Raw genomic sequence first — 26,429 nt, forward strand, 5'->3', positions numbered from 1 at the left:
GGGTTCAATGAGAAACTGCTCTATTATGAGACATGCCCCTAGTGGACACTCAGAGAACTGACGTTTTTGGCACTTCCGTATTGGATCAACCAGGGAGTCGCTGTGGTGGGGGCTTGGAGTTAACATTGATCAGATTCACCACTTGACCAAAATATAGGCAAACTCCTGTCCTATGTGGTGAGTGGTGTCTCCTCTTCCCAGCATGTACGGGAGTGAATAGGAGAATGTGCTTCCGGGCCCAGGACAGCCACTAAAAAAGGCCAGTGCTGCAATACTGTGCTTGGCCACTAAGCCCATAGGAGCATTCAACGAGAGCGCCTGTCCTGGGGACCTGAGCTGAGCGTATTACAGATATCTGTCATTGCAAAGTCGTATCAGAGGTTTGTCTTTTTTACTGGAGCGGGGAAACTCATTTGCATAAGACCCTTATGGAATGTCTCAGGCGGACCCCGCTGATTGTTCATCGTCCTGTTTTCCCGTCTTTCTCGTCCCTGTGCACTTGCTCCTCACCAACACTGCCCGCTGTCTCTGATTCTTCTCAGTCTCCTCTCCCAGACCTGCACACCGCATCTCCTAATCAATGTGTTCACCCTGGACCAGATCCCCCACATCCCCTGCTGGTGCACCAAACCCCCCTGCTGCTTTCCCAAAGTGGACAGGTGTTTCTGATTCTGAGTGTGCAGCTAACCAGTCAGAGTAACAGGGAGTGACAGCACACACACCACCCACACTTCACTGTGATGATAAGAAGCAGTATATGGACTGAGCCCAGATGCTCTACACCAAGAAACCGTTCCAGCAGGAATCTCATGAACCGGATTAGTGCTAACAAGGGTATGTGCTGCTGTTTCACAAATGAAGCCTCAGTACTGATTTCTCCCTTTCAATTTCTCATGAATATATTGCTAAAGACAATATGATGATGTGCAAATGGAATAGCAGTGTGATAACTTAACTAATTTCAATGAAAATCAGCTTCAAGTAAAAGTTATACTCCCCTCCCTCAAGGCAGCTTAAACATGTACTAAAGTGCGCTCTTGGGGGCCAAAACATGTACTAAAGGGACCTCATGGCAGCATAGATGCGTGCTAAAGTGCTCTCTAGGAGCCAAAACATGTGCTAAAGTCCCCTCTTGGGATCCAAAACGTGTGCTAAAGTGCCCTCTTAGGAGCCAAAACATGTGCTATAGTGTCCTCTTGGAAGCCAAAAAGTGTGCTAAAGTGCCCTCTTGGGAGCCAAAACATGTGCTAAAGTGTAGTGATGTCCAAATGAAGCCTCATGAAGCATCAGTTGTATTTGTTGAGTCCACTAGATGGAGCTCTTGTTTTAAAGAAAAGAGCTCAAAGAATAGTGATTCAGTGTGTTTTCAACCCTAGAATAGCCAACTTCAATACCACTATTGGAAACAACTAAGGTCAGACCCTTAAAAAGTTGCTGTGATTGATGTTTTTAAATTTTAAGCCATTTTTCGAGAAAAGAGCTCAAAGAATAGTGATTCAGTGTGTTTTCAACCCTTTGTTGAGCAGAGAGCTCCATCTAGTGGAAACAGAAAATAATGAAAATGCTTCATGAAGCTTCATTTGGACATCATTACTAAAGTGCCCTCTAGGAGCCAAAACATGTGCTAAAGTGCCCTCTAGGAGCCAAACATGTGCTAAAGTGCCCTCTTGGAAGCCAAAACGCATGCTAAAGTGCTCTCTAGGAGCCAAAACGTGCTAAATTGCCCTCTTCAGTGGCGAGGACACGCTATATATATGCCCTTTTTTTCCTTTTCGCCCCTGCCCTTCAAAAAGTCTGTGCACGCCACTGAACACAAGTAGAGTAATGTGCCTACCCTGTAGCTGGTTTTATGCCATTGATCAAGGACTCTTAAAAGTTGGAACAAGTTAACTGAAGGGAATAAAAAACAAGTGAGATTGTCTGGCGCACAGCTGGCACAGGGATATTTGGGTTTTTCTATGTTTGGTTGCCATGGAGCTATGACGCTGATCTGTCTCATTCCTCAGTGATCTGAGAATTCAGGTTTACTCACCAACCACTGACTGTAAGGAAACCACGGAACGTAGAGAGAAATGAAGAAAGGGGTGAAGCGATGAAGGCCGGAATGAATGAACAGAGAAAGGAGGGAAGTGAAATAGAGGCAAAAAGAAAGAAAAATAAAGATTGTTGAGCTCAAGTGCAACAACAGGCCTGGTGACTCATCCCTCTCTCTCCCCCCTCAGGGACCTGCGGCATGCCATCCCTTTATATAGAAATCTCTCTCTCTCTCTTGCTCGCTCTCTCTCTCTCTCTCTCTCTCTCTCTCTCTCTCTCTCTCCCTCTGGTCCCATGTCTCTGATGAAAGGGGACGAGTGGAAACAGGACAACAGTAGGGAGTTCTCTCCCCAGAGTTTTACACTTTCTCATGGTACTCATGAGAAATATACTGAAACACACACACACACACACACACACACACACACACAGTTTGTTCCTGAGACAGAAACAGGTCTCAAACAAAGTTAAATTTCTCACCAACAAGTTAGAGAACCTGGAGTTTATTAATAGAGTGTTTTAAAGACTTACCTACTGGCCCCTGTACCAGCTCCTCTCATAGTAAAGTCCATTCAAGTGGATTAGCAAAGTCAATCCCAAAGGAAGGAGCCCATTGGTGCTTTGTTTTCTGTGTAGGGACTCTTCTCGATCTACTGCAGAGGTTTGGTGATATTTTGAGCAGTATTAGTGGTTAAAAAATATGTTTTAATGCCTTCACCGTACTGCCCCGAGCTAATCACTGTTAGCCATGTATGTCTGTTAGCAACTGTCTCGGAATTCTCCGTTAATAGTTGTTACATGAAAAAATTGTCTCCATGGCTTATTTGATGAGTGTATTTGTCAATAAAGTTAACATTAAATTGTTAAATTGGGAAAAGCTCCAGAACAGCTACTAAATGGACCTTAATTCCAAAGCTCCAGAAAAAAGAAAGACAATGTCCTCATGTGTTTCTAAGACTGCCCAGTTCCTCTGCACATCAGCAGTTCTATCATGAGGATTCCCCACTTCCCTGGATTTACTGGAAAATCCCCTCATTGTGCGTGTGTGTGTGTGTGTGTACCTGTACGAGCAACACGCACACTGTACTGTACATGTGCTGTACGAGTGTACATTCTACACACACACACACACACACACACATCTGGCTTTTCCACAGCAGTAGGGGAGTTCTTGGTGGTTTTGAGTTTAAACAGGAAAGCAGAAACAGAGAGGGGTGTGTTGCAGTGGGATTCCTCTCTCTCACTCTACATCAGGCTGATGAGTGGTTGCAGTGTGGACTGAAAGTGGAAAGCTTCCACAGTGAGCTCCTGACTCAACATATACATATGCAAAAAAACACACGCACAAGTGCATATACACACATCCAAAGCCCTTCAATACACAAACCCCACGTTAATATGATCACACCTACTCAAGTATATCAGTACACACACACACACATACACACACATACACACACACAGATACACACGCAGCGGGCCTGCTCTGTGACTCGTCTGTTTCATCTCTTTCCTTTCATCTGGAAACATTATAGTTCCAGCCAGGCTCACCACTGTTACCATGGACACACAAGTACAAAATGTGTGTGACTGCCAGTGGAGGCAATACAATTGAAAATGATTGGTTCGGGCATATTTTATTAGTAGACTTCATACAAAACAGTCATCAGAAACTACGCTAAGCTGAAAAACATAATACATTATTCATCAGCCTGAAGCTGGAAGTGTATACACACACTTGGCACACACTTGACTGAGGTAACTGCTCTGGCATTGTTGTTGCTGCCATGGTTTCCCTGTGCTGGGTGAGTGGCTCACCACTGGCTACGCCCAGAAAATCCAAGTATGCCCACATGAAACATCCCCACCATCTCTGAAAGGACACTTAAAAGGACACACGGGCAGGAAAACAGGCTTAGAGTGATTCGAATTGTGCTACAAGGATTATTATATGAAAACAAATGAACAGGGTGGAGATGAAGAACACCAAAATGCAGACTGGAGTGGTATTTCACTTTTGCAAAACCTCTTCACTAGCCCTTTGAATAGAAGAGTAGAATTTTACATTGGGACTCTGACCATTCCCAGTGGCAATATGAAAATAAAGACACAGGAGCGAACAGCATTTTTTTTACTTAAATGGACACCAACATTTGATAAACAATTAAAGTCTTAAAAACAGAAATGAAATCTATTACAACTAAAAGTAAAAACAACTCTGTGGGGGCTCAGGCTGTACAGCAGCACAGTCACCATGAAAGAGAAACACTGTGTTGTGCTGACAAGACAGAGCGTCAGCCAGCTGATCTCAGCAATTCACACACACACACACACACACACGCACGTGCACACACACACGCACACACACGCACATACACACACACACGCACGCACGCACACACACACAAACACACACACACACACACACGCACACACGTATACACACATGCACACACAATGATGATCTGAAAGAAGTTAAGAACTACTTCTGTAAGAAATATTGGCTTCCTGTTATTAGCTGCATAGATTTAAGATGTAATCAGCCACTCTCATCTTTGAGGTTGGTAATAAATATCACAAATGAGCTTCAGCTCGACGACTTAAACACATTTTATACTTAGTTATTAGTATTAACTAAGAAAGAAAGAAATAATTTTGTATTTAATATTATTTTGTAGATATATATTATATATTATTCTATTTCATTATCTATTTTATTCTGTTACTGTATAGTTATTATTCTCATTGATTGTATTGTATCTTGTAATTATTATATTTTTAATTGTGCTTTGGCAAAACATTTCAAGAGAACAAGAAGGAAAGAGAAGGAAAGTTACTGTCAACAATGCAATAATGTGGCTTTAGAGGGTGTGGTATTAGTGATGGGAAAGAGGAACGCAACAGTGGTTACAGAAATTCAGTGCACTGTGAACACACACACACACACACACACACACACACGCCAATCAACATGAAGGCATAACAAGAGATAAGGAGCAAAAAGCGCAGCCCCATATTGTGCTGAAACAAGTCATGAGACGACTACTCCCATCGCTCCAGAACACACTGACTCTCTTTCTCTGTCTCACACACACACACACACACACACACACACACACACACACACACACACACACACACACACACACACACACACACACACACACACACACACACACACACACACACATACATACACACAAACACACACAAATAGATTGTGGTTCAATGGGTTTTGCAACTAACATCCCTCCTGACTGTCATTTTGTAATCCAAGTGCAAACCAGATATGGAAATGATCTCCTTGTGTTTTGCAAGAGCTAAAGGCAAAATCTAGTCTTACTGCACACACACACACACACACACACACACACACACACACACACACACACACACACACACACACACACACACACACACACACACACACACACACTCTCTCTCTCTCTAACTCACAGAACCATTACATACCTCATTCTTGTATTTTCCATGGCTCTGAGTGTACCTTCCTGTCTTTTGTGCAGCAGCCTCACAGAGAACAATGTCCCATTAAATTAGGAGGGTCAGGAAGTCAACACACTAAGGTAAATGCCTGAACTTCCCCATACGCTCTTTCCATGTACTTTGACACACACACACATGCACGCAGTACAGAATTCCCTGTTGAATTGTTCTGCAAACACATTAGCCTGTGACCTCTTACACTCTGAACTGACGGACTGGGCTTTCCTGAGCACACACTGAATACTGTACGTCCAGCTCCTCACAGACAAGGGAACAGTCCAGCTACACCTCATTTTAAAAGCTTATGGGATTCAGCTATGTTCTCCTATGCTTAGTGACACTGTATCCCATGAAGCCTAAAATAAAATAAAACTTGTGGTAAAACTTTTTCTAGGAGGTGTCCATCACTCTAACATCCGTCCCAGAGAAACCCTTCATTGCCACTAAGATCCATGTGAGATAAGGCTGCAGGAGCTGCCTAATGGCCCCAGCCCAGGGCGCCCCAAAGTCCCAAGGTCACTGATATCAGCTAAAGTACAACTGGCACAAATATAATGTAATGGAGCTGCCATGTGTTTCTGCTGTGTGCACTGGGCCTCATAGGAAGTCAAGGGAAAAAGAGGGAGGTAGAAAGGGAGTTGCGATGGAGGGTCCATAGGTGCCGAAACTTGGTGGTTTGTTGGTTGATTAGTTGTTTGATCAGTTGTTTGATCAGTTGGTTAGTTAGTTCCTTGATTAGTTGGTTGAAAAATGTGAGGCCATGTCAAAGACTAATTATCCTTGAGATTGAAACAAGGTGTAATGAATTTAAGTAAGGAAAGTATTTTCCAGCACAGCCGCCTCTCAACACAGCTGTTCAGGAAAGCCAAGATTCCTCATCCAAGGTCAAGTTTACCCAAGATACTGCAGTACAATACCTTCATAAAACAACTATCACACTGGAGCAGAACACAATAGGCAGGAGACCCCCCCCCCCCTTCAGCCCCCCTCAGCTCTCATACCTCTACCTTCCAGCCAACACTTTGATGCTATCATCTTCCTGCTGAGCAGATGGTTTTCCAAGACTCTAAAGCATCATCCCACTTGTGCTATTACTCGATTCATACCACAGCAGAAAGGTTTCTTCCCTTTCCACACCTTACTCCCCCCTTCCCTGTTCTCCTTTGTTCTGGCTCTGCTGAGTTCCTGTTTTGACCTTGGAGGCGGTGTAGAGGGAGAGGAAAATACAATACGTACGACAAGTATTGGCCCTAATACAGACATTCAGGAGCCCAATTGGAATAAGATTTGCTGTGATGGAAAGAGGAAGACCCCCCCCCCCCCCCCCCCCCTCCAGCCTTCATTAACAAACCGGAGCATTGTTTTTACAAGGTGAATCAGGCACATAAGAGAAACGGAAAGAAAGGCTCCCTCATCTGTAATGCAAACAGATGGAAGAAGAAGAGCAGAAAGTGGTGCTGTGCAGGAATGCTTCATCAGGGCGGGCCAGGGCCAGGGGGTCACACTTTCTTGTTCTTTGTGAAGGGTTTTCGGTACATGAGGTGTAAAAACTGTGTTGAGCAAGACGTTTATGTAACAAGAATAAACATCAACCAAAGCCAAACTAGTGGGACCTGGAAGCTACAGGGTGCATTACACCAAGAATGATGGCACTGATTGGGTCCATCTTTTGGTTGAGCATGAAACTGTTTTGTAAATTTGACCCCTTTCTGCCAATTAAATGTGAGTACAAGTAGACATTTAAAGGTGGCCCTTTGGGAAACATCAAGGAATCACATATAATATTACAGTAATTAAAGGATTAATATGGAGAAGGAGCAGAACACCGCCATCTAGTGTTTTAAGATCGTAGTCGTAGCAACAAAAAATAATTCCAGCAGTCGGGTTGCCAGGTTGGTCAGACCCGGTCCAGTAGCCTACAGGAGACCTGAGTCTGTTTGATCCTGTTTGAACCCATCCACTCTGACAAATCACACCATAAAAACAAGGATTAGAGGAGTTTGACAGTTACTGTTAGTCGTTACTGTTAAAGTAAAGATGAAAGTATTAGCGATCAAGGAGAAGCGTAGCCATTTGGCCGTGCGTTTTAATGGCGTTTCTCTCCTTTCTCTCAGTCCATGGAGTGAATGCTTGGCCCATAGTGACTCTGGTTTTTGCCTGTCTCCGCTCGCTCAGCTGCTGGGACAAATAACGCCCCCTTCGGCGAGGCTCCGAAGCCACTGCAGGATTGGCAAACTCCAATTCAGCCAGTATCAGCCTACAGTAGCTGCACCCAACAACAGAACACCCTGGCAACCAGCAACGCCCAACGCTACTGGCTGCTACCATGGAAACAGAACGGGACAGAAAGTCATTGTCAAACCCGTCAAATTTTTTAAATATTAAATCGGACTAAATATATTTTTTATGGAAAAGCAAAACTTTCATTCTGTACCCCTCAAAACGCCCCGTGGGTGTTTTTTTTTAAATTTTTTAAATAAAGCTTTTAATACAGATTCTACATATTCAACCTTTAACTAAACATCCCCTCACACCACAATGTCTTTCATATCCTATGGGCATTCGTCCGATAATAGACAGAAATTCCGTTTTGTTTAAGTTCATTCTTTCAGCCTGATATCATGTCAGACAGTTTCTTGTTTTAATTTGCCCTAACCAATCATTAGCAAGCCCTCTCTAATGTCATTTGAAACGGAAATTGGAGAAGCTGTTGGAGTAGAAATTATTTTAACGAATGATCAAATCAAATCATGATCAAATGCATTCACATTCCATTTGTTAATACTTGTTATTCCCACATTTAAAATAACTGTTTCTCTGTTTACAAATGAAAATGACTTGTTTAGGACTCGAAAACATTAAGTCCAGGACTTGGACTTGACTTTGGACTTCTTGGTCTCGATTTAAGCCTTGACATGGGACTTACCTGTCTTGAATAGGAGGACATCTTGACACCTCTGCTTCCCATACTCATAAACAACAAACTCTCAACACATAGGTTATGGGATAGCTACCACTACAGGATTAGAACTAAAACAGTCTGTCATACCTTCTCACTCATACTGTGGCTGATAGTGTCTCTATAATCAGTGTTTCCAAATGAATGAACACAGAGAGAATCAGAGCATGTGTCAGCCTGCAGAGAAACACCATTAGAGCACAAAACTTCAATTCTCCCTGATCCTGACTGGAACATCGTGGAGCTCTCTCCTCCCCTCTGGATCCAGACAGTGTGCATGTGTGTTTGTGTATGGTCTGTGTGTGTAATATGTATATCTTATTATGTGTGATTAGAAGGGCATGTGCAGCTTTGCACTCAAACTGTGATTTTGTTGCGTAACTCTTCAACACTTTGCTCACAGCTCCCAGAATCCCCTTTAACCTATTTCCATATCCATGTTTCCATTCCTTTGTCTCCGAGACAGTTACATTTTTCTCTGTCATGTCTCCCTCTGGTATGACATACTTTAAATGAGTGAACTCTGGAGTCTTGTTACAGATTCCACTTGGTCTTGGCCTCTGCCAAACGTAATCAGCCCGCATCTCTAACACCTGGGTTGTGTAGTAAACCCTGACTGTTGAGTCATGTTTCTCACCACAGTTAGCCTGTGTGTACCTGTGCAAGAGAATGGAAAGTTCATCAACTCAACACACACACACACACACACACACAGAGCATGTGCATTCATTATGGTATTAGCTATCTGTTGGAGTTGCTATAGATTCATGTCTCAAGACATAATTTTTCTAGGATTGTCCATTTATTTTGACCATTTATACTTAAATTTTAAAACAAAATGCATGTTTCTCTCATAGACTGCATAAAAAATGGACGTAGCATACCCGTCGGGGGCCCTTCTCTCAACTTGATCCAATGGTACTTGCCTACGGGAGTCGCCATCTTGTCAGACTTTGACTCTGCGTCATTTGTGACGTATACCACCAAGGAGAACTGAGGGCCAGCGACTAGCTGTCACTCAAGAGGCAACGCCCCTAATTATTCATAAACTTTAACCTCCAATAAAATAAAAACTAGCCTGGTACAAAATAATTGACCTTAAAGATACAGACTAGAATAGGTTTTTGTACCAGGCCTTAAATAGGTTTAATGGACCCCTAGTGGACTCTCAGAAAACTGACGTTTTTGGCAGTTGCTCATTGGATCAACCAGGAATTCGCTGTGGTGGGGGCTTGGTTTCTCTGCATACGTTGTCATTGGTCACGTGGTTAACTTGAATTTAAGCAAGCATTAACATTCTTCTTTTTCGCCTCTCCACAGGATGAAGTGAAGGTTCCCTCGAAACTCAGCGTCTCTAAATCCATGAAGGTTTCTGAGTCTGTGTCAGGAAGCAGAGGAGGCAGCCTGCTAGAGCTCAAGGAAGCAGTGGAAGAAGAGGATGGAGGAGAAGGAGAGAAGGCAGACAAACCCCACGTAGACCTCTCGTCAGATGAAGAGGGGGTGGAGATTGAGGAGGCCATTGAGGAGTCCCGCGCCGAGCGCATCAAGCGCAGCAGCCTGCAGCGTGTACAAACCCTGAAGACGGTCTTCTCAAAGGAGAAGATGGATAAGACCAAAGCGAAGACCAAAGAGAACCTGGAGAAGACAAAGCAGAAAACCAAGGAGAACCTGGAGAGGACAAAGCAGAAAACCAAGGCAAACCTGGAGAAGACCAGGCAGAAAACCAAGGATAATATAGAGAAGACACGTCACAACATCGAGAAGAAGATGGGAAAGCTTGGAACACGGATGAGTGTCAACCCGGAGCGCAAGCAGAAGATCCAGACATCCCGTGACAAGGTCAAGAAGTCCTTCACACCAGACCATACTGTTTACGCCCGGTCCAAGACTGCTGTGTACAAGGTTCCCCCTTTCACCTTCCATGTCAAGAAAATACGTGAGGGTGAAGTTGAGGTGGTCCAAGGCACCGAGATGGTGGAGGTGTCCCAGGATGCTGATCCCTTCAGTGGAGTGGATGATGAGGTTGAGGAGGGCGCAGTGGAGGTTGAGATGGAGATGATGAATGGAGGAGGGGATGAAGAAGAGGCTGAGGAGGATGAAGAGGATGAAGATGCTCTGCATGAGAATGAAGACAGAGATAGAGACAGCGACTAGATAAAGAAAAAGGAATTTGTCTAGATCCTAACATAATCCCTGAGGTTCTTTTGTAAAAACAGAATTAATCGTGGGATTGGGATTTATAAAGAATAATTATGTCAGTTTACAATTTGGTTTTTATTTTTTATCATTTTGGCCATTATTTGTTATAATAACTTTGTACTCACAATTAGTTGCTGAGATCTGATAACACGGCGATATCGATAAAGTTTGACAGGGCAGTAAAGAGATCAGACAGTGGTTAGCAAGCCAACACTTTGTATCTAAACCACTTTATTTGGAGGTCAAATGTAAAGGGTGCATCCAAACTGTCTGTAAAACATGCAAGTTACTCTATAGTTCAGGTTGAAGCAGGAAGCTGTTGTTGTTGTTTTCTCCTCCAAATAACTTTGGCAAACCTGTGGGCCCCCAGAACTTCACCGATGTGTCTTGATTTGAGCTAGTTTAATTAAAACTTTGTTAAGTAATATACTGGCCTTGCCATTGTATTTTACTTGCATATCAGTCTGATAACGTCCGGATGAGAACATTTGGAGAAGTTTGCCTAAGCAACCGAACCAATCAGTGTTGGTTTTAAAGTGGATTTAGGTGATGAAATGAGAAGAGACTGTTGAGTGCAAACAACATGGAGGCTTCCACAGATGAGATGAGCAGCTATGGAGCAGCCGCTCACTAACTCTTTTTTCTCTGGATCCTTCTGTTGAATATGGAACGGGCTCCTGAAATTGGGCCTTTGATCCGTAAATTCACGTTACACAAACGGAAAATATCCTTTACCCTATATGTTGTTTACTTTCTGGGCTTTGCCTCGATGCTGTTAGTACCTCATATGCTTCGGGGATCTGATTGGTTGATTTGGCCCGTATGTTGGTGATAGACAGATGGTTTATCCAATCAGATACCAGTATTTTCGCCCCTTCCCAAAAGATCTCCAAACCGGAGTTCCCAGATGAATATGCGAAGACAATGAGAATCAATCCATCTGTTGGAGTCATGTTAGGAATATACACCATTAAAGTACAATATCGATGACATGATGAGGGCCCTATGGTAGGTCCTGCTTTACTGGCTAATCTTCAAGACCTCCTTTATAAAGCTGCACTAACATGTAGTGTGAAGGTTGTTCGTTGTAATAAACACAAAGAGAATTATCATCTGTCTCTGCCGTTCCCTGTGGGTCTCTGCAGAGATTTTGCATCTTTTAGCTCATTCTTTTGGATTCTCATTCTCATTGCTTTCATCAAATTGGTTTCCAACAGCAACAGACAGTTGCTTTCAGTGAAAAGGCTCTGATAAACCTACCGTACACTGCCTGAACAAACAGCAGACAGAAAGTAGAGCATTTGGCAGCTTAAGAGACAGATCTTTTTCTCGTGAGTTGGTAGAGATAAAAGCCGAGCTGAAAGGAGCACAAATGTTGGACTTACAGGTGGACACAAACGGCACTTGAAATGAATGCTCATTTTGTCAGTGTGGGGATTACAGCTTGTTGTGCTGGCCAAAACTTTACCAAAGAGCAAGGTCATGGCCAGGTAGTCTACAACTGTACACCGTGCACAGATGGTGCGCAACTTAGCAGGTTCATCTGACCATAGGGTACAGCAGTCCCAGATCTCAGCAGTAAACAGGGTCACAATGTTATTATCACCAATAGGACAAAAGGCCCAAACTACAACAATACCCTCCCCCATAAAAAAATTATAACTGAGGTTTTACTTTATTTGACCAAAAAAGGTTTAATTGAAATGTTCCATAAATCCAAAAGCACTTCAAGAGTTGTTTAGAGTCCATTTGTGTTGTATAGTGTAGATGATAATGAAATAAATAAAGAAGAAGAAGAAAATAGGAAGAAGAAACTGAAAATAACTTTGTTGTGGATTGGTGAAGGGAGGCGGGGCAATCACAGAACTGTCACCATCATTCCCTTTGTGGAAAAGTATAATTTTTCAGCATTTCCTTTCCTGTTTCATTTTTCAAATCAAAAGCCCAGCCACTCACAGCTAGTGGGGTGTGGACTGTTGAGAAGCAGATTCGCAATGACCATTCATAAACTGAGTACATATTTGTGCTTCAAATGCTTAGATCCCTTGTGTATTTCTATAACACACACACACACACACACACACACACACACACACACACACACACACACACACACACACACACACACACACACACACACACACACACACACACACACACACACACACACACACACACACACACACACACACACACACACACACAAGTATTCCTTCCACCCTCTTTTCTTGTTCAGCTGTTTAAATACTGAAGTGTTATCTTACTCTGCTTAATTTACTCATTATTTACACACAGTGATTCTGTTTTAAGTTCTAGATGTTGATGAGCTCACAGTTAAGTATTTGTGTATGATTTTGTATTTGACCACAATTTACACTTGGCTGATGTCATCTCCTTTTCATTCCTGTCTGAATGTAGTGTAATAGTTGTAGTTTTAGCACGCCGAGTTGCATGTGATACTCTTATGCAACATCTTACTGCCAAAGAATAACCAGTACTCGTTAAAATGAAGGTCTGCAAAACACAAGGCAGAGACAGCTCGTCCACAGGTCTGTTACATTTCACTCCGGTGGTATTAACTTTGATTTTTTTTTTTTTTCAACGAGAATGTTCTTCTTTAAGCGTGTTATGTGCTGTTCTAAGATGTTTTTCATAAATAAACTGAGATAAGGACCAATACTTTCAGCAAGTCTCACAAACCTCCGGTAGAACCAGTTTGGACTCTTATCAGCACTGTGTACTCTCGGGACCTGCCTATTCACAGGATCTACTTTTAAAACAAGAGTGTGTTATTGCTGCGGTGTGACACTGACCCCTAGTGTCCAATCATCTCACCATCCTTTCCTCTGCTCCACATTAAAAGTGCATTTCACCAAATCTCTGTTCTCTTGACAAATGACCATCCATTCATTCAGATATTTCCACACAGGTTTCCTCTATTCTCCACATTAACTTATTACAATAAAGGTTAAACATGTTTTTAAGTATATAGGCACCACTTATTGGGGTCTTTTATGAGTGCCTTACACGATTTATTTCAAGAATTAATCAATACATTTTTTTAACATGCTCAAGATAAATATCCAACTACTATGCACTCATCCTGGTCAGGGTAGCAGGGACTACAACCCATGCCATCAGGCTGAAGGGGTGCACACCCTGGACGGGTCAGCAGTCTATCAGAGTGAGAGAGACGGACGCAAGATGTATTTGTGAATCCAAAGTTTCAAAAGATAGTGTTATATAACTGCTGCCAAAGTTTACCACATCGCCACAGTATTTGCATTGTCGAAGTTCAGTTTCTTGCTCGGACACGTCACAGCTTTGTTAGTGTTTTTCTTTTGTATATAATGTGAATCACTGCAATGCAGATCATACTGCATTTGGGTTGTTTTACCAGAGAGCCTCTTGCCTACTGCTGCCTGCACTTCTTCTGCATTTAGAACAGCTTTTCTGGTGGAATCATTTTGATGTTTGCTCAAATGTCATAGTGTAACAAATGACATTGACACTCTTATACGTAAGCGGAGATAACATGTTGTAGCTTTTTGATACAGTTGTGGTAGAGAATTCTTTCAGTGGTTGAATGGTTAGCCCGTCAAAGTGGCCTAACAACACGCAGATGTGCCGAGGCCTCTGTCAACGGAACATAAACTGTAGTTCACACTTACCTGTTTCCATGCTTTGTTTTGTTGGTAACTGATTCCTGTATAATGTTTCATTGCTTAACCACTAATGATTTAATTAATAAAAGCTATTTGTTTCACAGTTTCTGTGTTTTTATTGAATGTTAGCTGGCCACAAAGAATCCTCTAGATTACAAACAGTATTTAGAGTGGCCCTGTATGATTCTATGACTCCTCCTCGCACCACAGAGCGCCACAGGAAATCTTTCCTTCCCATCAAATTATACGATGCATCTCTGGGAGAGTCTGTCACCCCCTCTCATAAACAATCTGTTCTTTGCACATTTGTACGGTACTTTGCACATTATTACATTACTGAATTGATCTGTATATACATTAGCATTGTAATTTTTATATTATATATATATATATATATATATATATATATAGTTATATATAGTTATACTGTATATATATATATATATATATATATATATATATATATATATATATATATATACTGTTTTAGATTTACGTTGTTGTTAAATATGTTGTTTGTATAGCTGGAGTTTGAAACAAAAACAAACAAAACAATTTCCCCCTGGGATTATTAAAGTATTTCTGATTTTGATCTAATGAGATATGCTCTACTTTGGTTAGATTTTTTTCTTTTTGAACATATTTGTCTATCATGGGAAACAAGCTCAGTTTTTTATTATTGTTACTGTTAGATCTTTATTTACACAAGTGCCAAATTAGATACATATCACAAAATGATATCAGGAAGCGACAGGTGTCCAGTCTTTGAAGTAATTGGCTACAACCCAAGGCAACTGTGTATTCATATTCTAATTGCAATGGAATTGTCATCAGCCAGTTTGATCCAAGCCCCCACCACAGTGATCAGGAAGCTCCAAAAACTGCAGTTCTCTGAGCAGGTTTCATAATAGAGCAGTTTCTCATTGACCCCCATGTTAAACAGGCCGTTTTCACAGCATAATCAAACCTGTTTAAGGCCTGGGACAAAAAAAAAACATTGTTTAGGTCATATCTCCATGACAACACTGAGGGGGGTGAATTTTTTTGTACCAGGCTAGTTTTTATTTTATTGGAGGTTAAAGTTTATGAATAATTAGGTGCCGGTCTCTTGAATGACAGCTACCCCCCTCAGAGGTATACGTCAGCCAGTTGGATTTATCTCCCTCCCCCCCAACATCACATACATGCCATTTTTTGGTAAAAGGAAATGAGGCGGAGTCAAAGTCTGACAAGATGGAGAGTCCTGTAGGTGAGTACGATTGGATTAAGTTGAAAGAACGGACCCCGACCGGTATGCTACGACCATATTTGATACAGTCTATGGTTTGATCATGTCACACCATAAACGTATATCATATAATACAGTATACCATGTCATATCATACCATATGATCATATCATATCATGTTATACCATATACCATATAATACAATATATCATGTCATATACCATACCATATGATCATATCATATCATGCTATACCATATACCATATACTACAGTATATCATGTCATATACCATACCATATGATCATATCATATCATGTTATATCATATATCATGTAATAAATCATGTAATATCATACCATATGATCATATCATATCATGTTATATCATATATCATGTAATATATCATGTCATATACCATACCATATGATCATATCATATCATGTTATATCATATATCATATAATAAATCATGTTATATCATACCATATGATCATATCATATCATGTCATATACCATACCATATCATGTTATACCATATATCATGTAATAAATCATGTTATACCATACCATATGATCACATCATATCATGTTATACCATATACCATATATCATATAATAAATCATGTAATATCATACCATATGATCACATCATATCTTGTTATATCATATATCATATAATAAATCATGTAATATCATACCATATGATCACATCATATCATGTCATATCATGTATATCATATAATATATTGGGTCATTTCATGTCATATCATTAGTCAGACAATTTCCCAATTTAATAAAAAAGAAAACACGTGTAGAATGTCAAATAATTTTTTTTAATTTAAACAAAAATGAACTGATACTTTGATTTTCCCATTTCGTTCTTCATTGAACTGTATTCTTTCAATACTGTATTCACCTCACCTGTTGTCTTCTCTCATTCCGACTCATCATCACAGAGGAGGGACTAACTGACAGGAGTGTACCAAGCTATCCTAAGTTAGCATGAATCAACCGGTAACGCAGTGCTTTGTACCGGTTTGTAGCGAAATTAAAAACGTAAACATTATTACATTATTTCTACTGTGGTAAAACACCTACAAACTCCCTTAAACACGTTTTCGTTATGTGTGTTGTCGGATATTAGACATAGCGGTTTTATTTTGAAATTTTAGATCGGAAGCTGTCATTCTCGCCTTGACTGTGGTCAACAACGGTCAACAACAGCTGCTTTGACAGAAAACAGTCGGCTGTGTGACATGCCCGTCAACCAACCTGCGTGAGGTTTAAAAGTTGAGTGTGTGTGTATGTGTGAGCGTGTGTGTGTGCGCGCTGCCGGCTGCTCGTCCATGGTGTTGCTGTAAGGTGAGCTGCAGTCTCTGAAAAGGTGAGTTCATGTCGTGACTCTTCACTAACCACTTGTGGCGCATGAAAGGGAAGTTTTGCTCGAGCGCTTACGTTACTTTCTAACTGAGCTTCCCATCCGTGTTAGCTAGTAGACTAGCTCACTCTCCCTAGCTAGCGAACGTTACGATATCTTGTCCCACCAAACGCAACATAAAGTCACCCCCCTCCCGCTCAACATGTGAACATCTGTTCAGCAATACTCAGAGATCGCCATTTGCAAGTTTGTTGCCTTTAATGGTTTCCAGCGAGCCAATGTCGATGCACAGTGATGCTAGCAAGCTAAGCTATGTGTAAAACTTTCTGGGAGAGCCAGCTTCTCTACTGCAGATCGATGCGTTCAGCCCTGAGAGGAGTGTCGTAAATGGACTACTCGGTTAGCTGTTCTCTTTATTAGGACTTGGTGATGACTGTATCTGAGGAAATACCTCGGCTTTTAGGGCTGATCGTTATCAAAACATTGGTATAGCTGAGGTGGTGCTCTTTTTGCACAGTTAGTTACTGCCCTTGAGTTCATGGACAGATGGTAGTATTAATATGTTCATGTTAGAATTCTGTGTGATGATTGTCACGTCTGAGTTAGTTCGTTATTGTGTACTTGTGTTATTGTGAACCAAGGGATCTGAAGCTCGGTTGTAGGAAGTGCACGCCGCCTTTGCCGAAGTGACTTTTTGAAGGTGTGTGTGTGTGTGTGTGTGTGTGTGTGTGTGTGTGTGTGTGTGTGTGTGTGTGTGTGTGTGTGTGTGTGTGTGTGTGTGTGTGTGTGTGTGTGTGTGTGTGTGTGTGTGTGTGTGTGTGTGTGTGTGTGTGTGTGTGTGTGTGTGTGTGTGTGTGTGTGTCTTTATTTTTTGCTCTTTTTATTTTCTGTGAGGCACTTTGTGTTACACAAACCAGGGAGCCACTGATATGGATTTTTTTTTTAGGGCTGATACCAATGTTTTTTTCCCCTCAGCCTTAACCGATGACCGATACGGACTGCAAATTTTCTTGGGCCGATATTTGGAGCTGATTCTACTTTTGCTCCCTCAGTTTACGTCATAAAAATTACACCATGATGATAATAAATGTTAAGAGCCTCAATTTGAAAAAAGGAACATTTATTGAACTTAAAAAGGTGTCTCCAGCACCACAGAGCTGCCTGTGGACGCAGAAGCCTGCATAGGCTGATATTTGCGTTTTTTAGGAGTATTGATATCGGCCGATGCAGGCTTCTATGTATCTATGTATTGGTCTATTACTAACACAATGTATGTAATGTACCATATAAATAAAGTTTATTTGATTTGATTTGATTTACTGTATCCCTCTACTTACTCTCTTACTGCTCTCCTTTTACTTTTTCTGTGCTAAATCTCCCTCTGGTCATCTTCCTTATTTCTACTCTTGCTGGCTGTTCCTTCCCCTCTGCCTCATCCTTTCCATGTCTTCTTCTCCCCCCATCCCCCTGTGTCCACAGGAGCACCATGGCAATGTGGATCCAGGCCCAGCAGCTGCAGGGAGAGGCATTGCACCAGATGCAGGCGCTGTACGGCCAGCACTTCCCTATCGAGGTGCGACACTACCTGGCCCAGTGGATTGAATGCCAGCTCTGGTAGGCAATAAATCTTTCTCTCTCTTTTTATTCAGAGTTTTCAATGGCAAGATCGATCTCTAGATAGAAGCTCCATTTGGCTGGATTATCTGTGTAATATACATTTCCTTCATAATATAATACAAGTAAAATATAATCAAATAAAACCATTTTATAATTGCAAAAAAACCCAACAACAATGATTTCCCCAAAGTGCTATTCCCTTCAGGGTCTAAAAACCAAGCCCCCACCACAGCGACTTCCTGGTTGATCCAATCAGGAAGTGCCAAAAACTGCAGGAGAAGGTTTCATAATAGAGCAGTTTCTCATTGACCCCCATGTTAAACAGGCTGTTTTCACAGCATCATTAAACCTGTTTAAGGTCTGGTACAAAAAACATTCTATTCTGTATGTTTAGGTCATATCTCCATGACAACACTGAGGGGGGTGAATTTTCTTCTACCACGCTAGTTTTTATTTTATTGGAGGTTAAAGTTTATGAATAATTAGGGGCGTGGCCTCTTGAGGGACAGCTAGCCTTTGGCCCTCACTTCTCCTCGGAGGTTTACGTCAGCAAGATGGACGTATCTTCCTCCCCCCAGCGTCACATACATGCCCTTTTTTGGGAAGAGGAAATGAGGCGGAGTCAAAGTCTGACAAGATGGCGACTCCCGTAGGCGAGGACGATTGGATCAAGTTGACCCACGGGTATGCTTTGACCATTTTTATACAGTCTATGCACAGCCCTTATGCTGTGATCACACCACACGCGATGAGATTGCAAGAAAAGTGAGTAACATGCTGCTTGATCACATCTGCAACATATTTGGACCATCGTGCGATTCAAGTGTCGGGGCAATGTTAGGACTAGCCGGCAGCTAGCTACTCTACTGTTGTGCTAAATAGAAAGTGATGCTAGTGCTAATAAGGGGTCTGAATGCTTTTAAAAGAACAGAAATTATCTCTCATATATATATATATATATATACACACGTCAGAAAGAACTTTTTTTAGTTGGCCTGATACTTTTACACTTTATTCTTTTATTGGTGGTGTTTTTATGATTACTTTCACCTGACTATTTATACTTTGTGTTTTTGTAAAGCACTTTGTAACCTTACAAAGTTACAAAAAGCACTACAGGTAAAGTTTATTATTTATAGTTAATTATCATAACATCCATTTCATTGGTTTCATTTCACATGAAACTCATCCTGTGATAGTTAAAGTGGCCTTTAACAGCTATTCTTAGTGAAGCAGCACTGAGCTTGACATTGGCTTTGGGTTGGTTAAAAATCTAAAAATGTGATTGTGCCTCTCACAGGGATTCAGTGGAGTTGGACAACCCAGCGGAGGAAGCCAAAGCCAAGCGTCTTTTGGACAACCTGGTGGCCGAGCTGCAGAGGAAAGCCCAGCTTCAGGGAGGAGAGGACGGCTTTCTGCTCAAGATCAAGCTAGGCCACTATGCCAACCAGCTCAAGGTACCAGTCAGCCTTTGTAAGATGATGGGAAAACAAGCCTGTCCTGTTAACCCATCAGTAGAACGTTATGGAACCATTTAGAGATATAGAGAGATAGACAGGGCTGATTGCTCGTCCTCCAGTTTCTAAAAGGGCTCCTCCAAACAACTGCACTTACCTGGGTCCTGAGCATTACACCTGTCATGACATACAGTAGTCGTGTAGTAATGCTAGATTATAGGCATCATTTGCTAAGAGCTAGCTATTTGGGACCAGGCTATTTCAGATTATTCACACAAAATCTAAATCAACTAATAAATGATGATGTAATAGATTAAACTATCCAGCAATATAAGATAATTCAAATGAGCTCCAGCTGCAACATTAAAGCGATGAACACATTAATGCACCATTAATTATTATTCAGTAATAATGGTCCATTCTGCAAGAACTCTTACTTTTGGTACTTTAAGTATGTGTTGTGGCTTGTACTGAACTTTTACCAGAGTAAGACTTTGAATCCAGGACTTTAAGTATTTTTTACAATGTAGCGTACACTAAGCTACTTAAGCAACACTTACTCTAGTATAAGACGTAAGTGAGTGAGTATTTCTTCCATGAACACACTCCTACTGCACAGCAGAGTTCAGTACTCAGGTTTCTGTCTGGTGCTCTCTTAAAAGCTTCTTGTCACTTCACATGTGGGCTACTAAACTGAAAACCACTCACAGAAGACTAGCATGGTCATTTAATTGGGATTGTTAGATTTTTCTCCCTGTTGGTTTTTTAGTCATATTTGTCTTGTGGTAAAACAGAATCCCCATTGGTGCATTAGTAACAGTTCAGATGGAGAGGGGTACTGCAGCAACAGAGGGCAGGAGAGGCTTCCAAACAACCAAAACCCTCAAAAGAATCCTAAATTCAGCTGACGTTCTGTGAGAAGGTGATGAGAGGAAAGCTGTTAAAATCAGGAAGACGCCACAGTAACTGTAGAAAGTGCTGTGTTGTGTCAAAGTGCTGTTTCTTCTCTGTCCATTCCACATAAGAAACACGGTGGTGTGTGGAGAGAAGAGAGGTGAATATCTGGATAGAATGAAATTATACTTTGGCACATACTCTTTGGTGGATTGTTTGTTTGTGGAATTACAGGAGATGCTTGGGCAGATTCAGAAACGATGATGAATCTAACTTTGTGGGTAATTCGAACCACACTGTTATTTCCCTGTGTTTTGTTCATGAGTTATTTTGTCACAGATTGGTATTGTAAGACTCCCTTTTTCTGACACCACATGACTGCAGCATAGGTCTGCTTCATTCAAAGTTTATTAATATTGAATATGCTGTATCAGTAAATCATTTAATGGCATTCATGAGTGCAGGGAGTATGGCTACATAATGACGTGTGAAATGAAACCATAGAAAACCATCTTTTCTAAACCATTACTAGAAAAATGCATGCATGTGTGTGTGTGTCATCACAAGTAATCTTGTTATCAAGATATTCTACAATGTGGCATATGGAGTTTGTTTCTTACCACAATGAAAAAGCAAAGTAGCAGTACAGTTTACCACCAATGAGCCCCTCTACCAGTCCAAACTAAATAAATAAAGTAAGCAGTTATGTGTAGGTTACAGTTTTTCCATGAATAAACACTGCTGCTCCCCAAGACCCAAGAAGTCCCCACGTCTTGTCTCTGATTCTGTCCAGAGACACTCTTTCTTCTTAATAATACTTTATGAAACGTGTTAAGTTTGACACTGTCAGCACTAGAATCAAACACTGCCAATAGACAAAAGTCAGTCAATCAAATGTATTCATGTCAAATCCACAAGAAAATTCATTTGGAAATGGTGAGAAGTGGAGGAGAGAACCTCTTGTTCACAGAATGGTCATTAAGGTTTTTTCTACTACATACATTTTCAGATGAGCCAAGCATTCCTGAGGGGAAACACTCCTCGTCTTTCAGATTATTACTCCCAGCTGTTATCAGCAGCAATGTTACAGTACATATATCAGTGTCTACATGATTTAGTTAATTGTGGTTACTTAGCGGACAGAAAATTCAATTCAATTTTTATTTATAGTGACAAATCATAACAGAAGTTATCTCAGGACACTTTACAGACTAGGTAAAGACCACTCTATGATAAACAAAGACCCAACAATTCCCCCGTAGAGTACGGTGGCAACGAAAACCTTCCCTTTAACAGGCAGGAACGTGGAACAGACCCAGCTCTGTGGAGGACGGCCATCTGTCTTGACCGGTTGGGGAGGAAGAAAAGGAGAGAGAAAGAGAGAAAAGACACACAGATAGACAGAGAAAGACAAAGACAGACACAAAGACAGAGACAGACACACTTACAGTAACTATAATAATATCTATAGTAATGTGAATATGACTTATATGTTATGGCAGTTAATACAGCAGAATAGTAGAAACAAGCACATTAATGACAGACCTCTCAGTAACAGGTGAGTGTTAGTTAAGCCCAGTTCAGACCAAAGATTTGGAACGCAACAAAACTGTTTTTGAACTTTGCAAGTGAAAGTTGCAGCGCTGTGAACTGACCTGTGTCATCTGGACTCTAATCAGCTGATGTTGTCGCCTGTGATTCAGCTTGTCAAGTCTCAAGCAGCTGGTTTTAGAACGTAACACACGTCACCTGTTTCAACAGCCAATCAAGTCTTAGCAAAGTCCGCTGGTCAAGTCACTGACAAACTGTCAGCTGGTTGAAAAGGCCGTCGTTTTGGACGGAGGCTCAATGAGTGCGTGCGTGTGTGTGTGTGTTTGTGTGTGTGTGGAGCAATACAATAAATAAGGAGATGGAGCGCCGTTATCAAGAACAAAACAGTGAATCTGGGAAATAAAATGTTATTTTGGGCCGTTTCATCACAACTAGAAATGCAGCTGTAGCAAGTATCTCACTATCTCTGTCCTCATTTATATTTTATAATATAATGCTAATGCTGCTATTATATACAGCTACGAAAAAAAGCCTGTAAAGTCGGAGGTTAGAACAGAAGTACAGAGAGGCGTTTTTATGGAGATGATACATTGTCTTGCCTCGTCTCACTGGTGTGAACGGGCAGGTTTCAGAACGCTGCAGACCTGCCGTTTCAATTCGTCTCATTGCAAATCTTTGGTCTGAACTGGGCTTTAGATGCCAGGTTAGGTTAGGTTAGGGCCATGTACTGCTGAATAATAAAAAGTACTGATGGCTGACTGGTTTTCCTTGTGTACAGGGGACCTACTTTACCTCAAATGCAGTAGATTGTTGTTGGGATTGTGATTAGATAAATGCATCATAGACTTAACCAATTTCAAGGTTTCAAATATTCGTTCTTCTGTACTGGTCAACAGCTCTTGGTTTGGGAACCAGGTCATCTATGGGAATTATTTTGACACTGTGTGTGTGCGTGTGTGTGTGTGAGATGTATCTGATGTATCTGATGTATCTGCAGAGTACTTATGACCGCTGTCCGTTGGAGCTGGTGCGCTGCATTAAACACATCCTGCACTCAGAGCAGAGGCTGGTTCAAGAGGCTACAAATGTAAGTGTTGAAGGGGTTGTTGATGTGTGTCTGTGATTTACATGTCTGGAAGATGCTGTTGGTTGTTATCCCTGAACAGCTGAACAGTAAAAGAGTGGTTCAGTAAGTACTCAGATCTTGTAAATATTCCACAGTATAGAAGTAGTCTTTTAGATGATTAGAGAGGTTAGGTTTTCACAGAAGGGATCTCTGACAGCATTCCACAAAACTTGGTGCTGGCTTTTATTGGTAATAGTATTACTGTTATTCCTGATGTTGCTGAGGACACTTCCTAGGGCTTGGAAGAAGAGAGTCGCCCCCCCCCCCCCCCCTTTTTTTTTTTTCTTTAATTACTTTATTTATTTACTACTTTTTACAGTTTTTTAACTCTTTCTTTTTTGTCTCATTGTACGTTAATTATCCACTGATAATTATTATTATTATTAATTATCCACTACTTTTCTTTGGCTGTCTGCAAATATTCAATAAAGAAATTTTGGGGGAAAAAATAAATACTCTTTTGAAGTCAAAGCAGTGTTTCCCATTAACTACCTAGACTGTGGTGGCTTTCCTTTTATGCAGTTTTCATGTATTTAATGTAAACTTTTTTCGAACAGCTCCCAGAGAGATTATCAGATTAATTTCATATTTTGTCGGTATAATCCTCAGAATAATGTGATGCTTAATTGTGAAGGAATAGTAGATACCTCGAATGATGATGTCATAAGTCATGTGACAACCTGACATTTTAGGCACTTTACTAGTATGGTTGTTTTCGCTGTCCAAGAGGCCCAACTCCTGCTGCAGAAAACATCCCTAAAACCATGACATGGCATTGCAAAAGTTCACTTTATTTGGTTCTGATGGAAACATTATGTTGTCCGTAAGACTGGGGAAAGACTGAACCCAAAGTGTGTAAAGAAGTCAGTTCCATTTGGAGGAGGAGGTGTCCAGATCTAAACCCCATAGAGAATCTCTGAAAATCCTTGTTAACAAAGTAATGTGTAAGAAACCCACTCCAGTTAGTGAAATGTGGAAGAGATTGAGTCAGAATGGGCGCAGATCAAACCAGAGCAGTGTGAGAAACTAGTGATGTCCTGTGGGAGCAGATGTGCTGAAGTCATTCAAAGCTGCGGCCTCTACACTTCCTGTTCATTTTTGAATCCTAGAGAAGAAAACATTGTTGCAATCTTCTCTTCTGACACAGTGGTTACTGTTCTCTCATTTTGATCACTGTTTTTTTTCACAAATAAAGTGCCTTGGTTATTTAAAAAACATGGTAATACAGCAGTGGGATAGACACAGAGGATATTCTATTATCAGATTATGACCAGTATGAACAGTATTTCAGAATAAATCAAATATTAAAAATGTGTTATCTAATTCTGATCCCCAGTGTAGATTAATACATCATAAATCATTTCTTGGTAATATTTCGTAGATGTGTGTATATATATATATATGTATATTTTGTGTATATGTGTATATACATATATATATATATATATGTATATTTTGTGTATATGTGTATATATATATATATATATATATATGTATATTTTGTGTATATGTGTATATATATATATGTATATGTATATTTTGTGTATATGTGTATATATATATATATATATATATATATATATATATATATATATACATTATTTTTGTGTATATATATATGTGTGTGTGTGTGTATTTTGTGTATATGTGTGTATATATATATATGTGGATGGAAAAACTCACCTCTTCAAAAATGTACTTAAGTACAACACTTGAGTAAATTACTTAGTTACTTTCCACCTCTGCAATAAGAATCTTAGAGAATAATATTGGTAGAACCAAAACTGAAGGGACATAAACATAAAACAGACAAGAAGAAAGCAACATCTTGACCTTTTTTTAACTGTTTAGGCCAGCTGTGGGAGTGGGGGGCAGGCCATGGACAGCCTGTCACAGCGCCACCAGCAGATCAACCAGGCCTTTGAGGAGCTCCGCTTGGCCACACAGGAGACCGAGAACGAAATGAGGAAGCTGCAGCACAGCCAGGAGTACTTCATCATTCAGTACCAGGAGAACCTGCGCATCCAGGGTGAGGAGATGCACGCACGCACGCACGCACGCACGCACGCACACACGCACTTCATCTGACCAAATCTGCAGTAAGGACTCCACCTCTGCATTAGACCATCGCGAATCCTTCGGAGGCATCTTTTTAAATGTCTGCCGCGGGGAACAGATGTATATAGTATATAGTAGTCTCAGGACTGCCTTCAATGCTCGTACATGTGCAATCTTGCGTTAATAAAGTCCTCCTCTCTCAGCCGGGCTGCGGCTGGGGAGTGTGCCACTGGACTTTAGCCATGAATCGTGTGTCTTACAGTCAGAGGCTTGTCAAAAGTTACTTTCTTTACCCAGATGGGACAGTGTTTTTGTGGTAAAGTGTTCATGATGTCCTTCCTGACGCCTGATTCCTGCTATGTTAGCCCAGCTGAGCAGCCTGTCCTCACTGCCACCAGCTGAGCGCACCCAGCGGGAGACCACCCTTCAGAGCAAGAGGACCACTGTGGAGGCCTGGCTAACCAGAGAAGCCACCACACTTCAGAAATACAGGCTTGTATGAGGACACGAGACATACAGACGCTGTTTACATTTACCAGCAACATATGATCTGAGTGATCCAAACACAAGCTCTCACATTGTGTGTGTTCACACCTGGCAGCAGCGTGCGTTTCCACATGCGTCTTCAGTGACTACTTGTGATCTGATTCACCTTCCCCGCTCTGTATGTAAATCCCCACGAACATCATTTCCGTTTAGAATATAGATAACTTGCATATTTGAATGAAATATCGTTTTTGTTAGTGTTGTGTGTGAATT

The 26,429-nt window shown here is 41.1% G+C and overlaps 2 protein-coding genes across 2 annotated transcripts in view; both read left to right on the top strand.

The window, feature by feature from the left end:
- The window catches only part of LOC310960764 (caveolae-associated protein 1-like), a 29,152-nt gene extending 14,688 nt beyond the window's left edge, over nucleotides 1-14,464 (top strand). Inside the window, exon 2 of the mRNA XM_083932562.1 lies at nucleotides 9,818-14,464. Coding sequence (XP_083788688.1) covers nucleotides 9,818-10,651 — 834 coding nt within the window. The 3' untranslated portion in view covers nucleotides 10,652-14,464. The remainder of the gene's footprint in view (nucleotides 1-9,817) is intronic.
- A 2,358-nt stretch (nucleotides 14,465-16,822) lies between these two features.
- Nucleotides 16,823-26,429, top strand: part of LOC310960591 (signal transducer and activator of transcription 5B-like) — a 37,208-nt gene continuing 27,601 nt past the window's right edge. Inside the window, exons 1-6 of the mRNA XM_083932319.1 lie at nucleotides 16,823-16,973; nucleotides 18,447-18,581; nucleotides 19,885-20,041; nucleotides 23,484-23,573; nucleotides 25,464-25,641; nucleotides 26,036-26,166. Of these exons, the coding sequence (XP_083788445.1) occupies nucleotides 18,454-18,581; nucleotides 19,885-20,041; nucleotides 23,484-23,573; nucleotides 25,464-25,641; nucleotides 26,036-26,166 (684 nt within the window). The 5' untranslated portion in view covers nucleotides 16,823-16,973; nucleotides 18,447-18,453. The remainder of the gene's footprint in view (nucleotides 16,974-18,446; nucleotides 18,582-19,884; nucleotides 20,042-23,483; nucleotides 23,574-25,463; nucleotides 25,642-26,035; nucleotides 26,167-26,429) is intronic.

This window comes from Echiichthys vipera (genome assembly GCF_963691815.1).
Source record: "Echiichthys vipera genome assembly, chromosome: 18".
NCBI lineage: Eukaryota > Metazoa > Chordata > Actinopteri > Perciformes > Trachinidae > Echiichthys > Echiichthys vipera.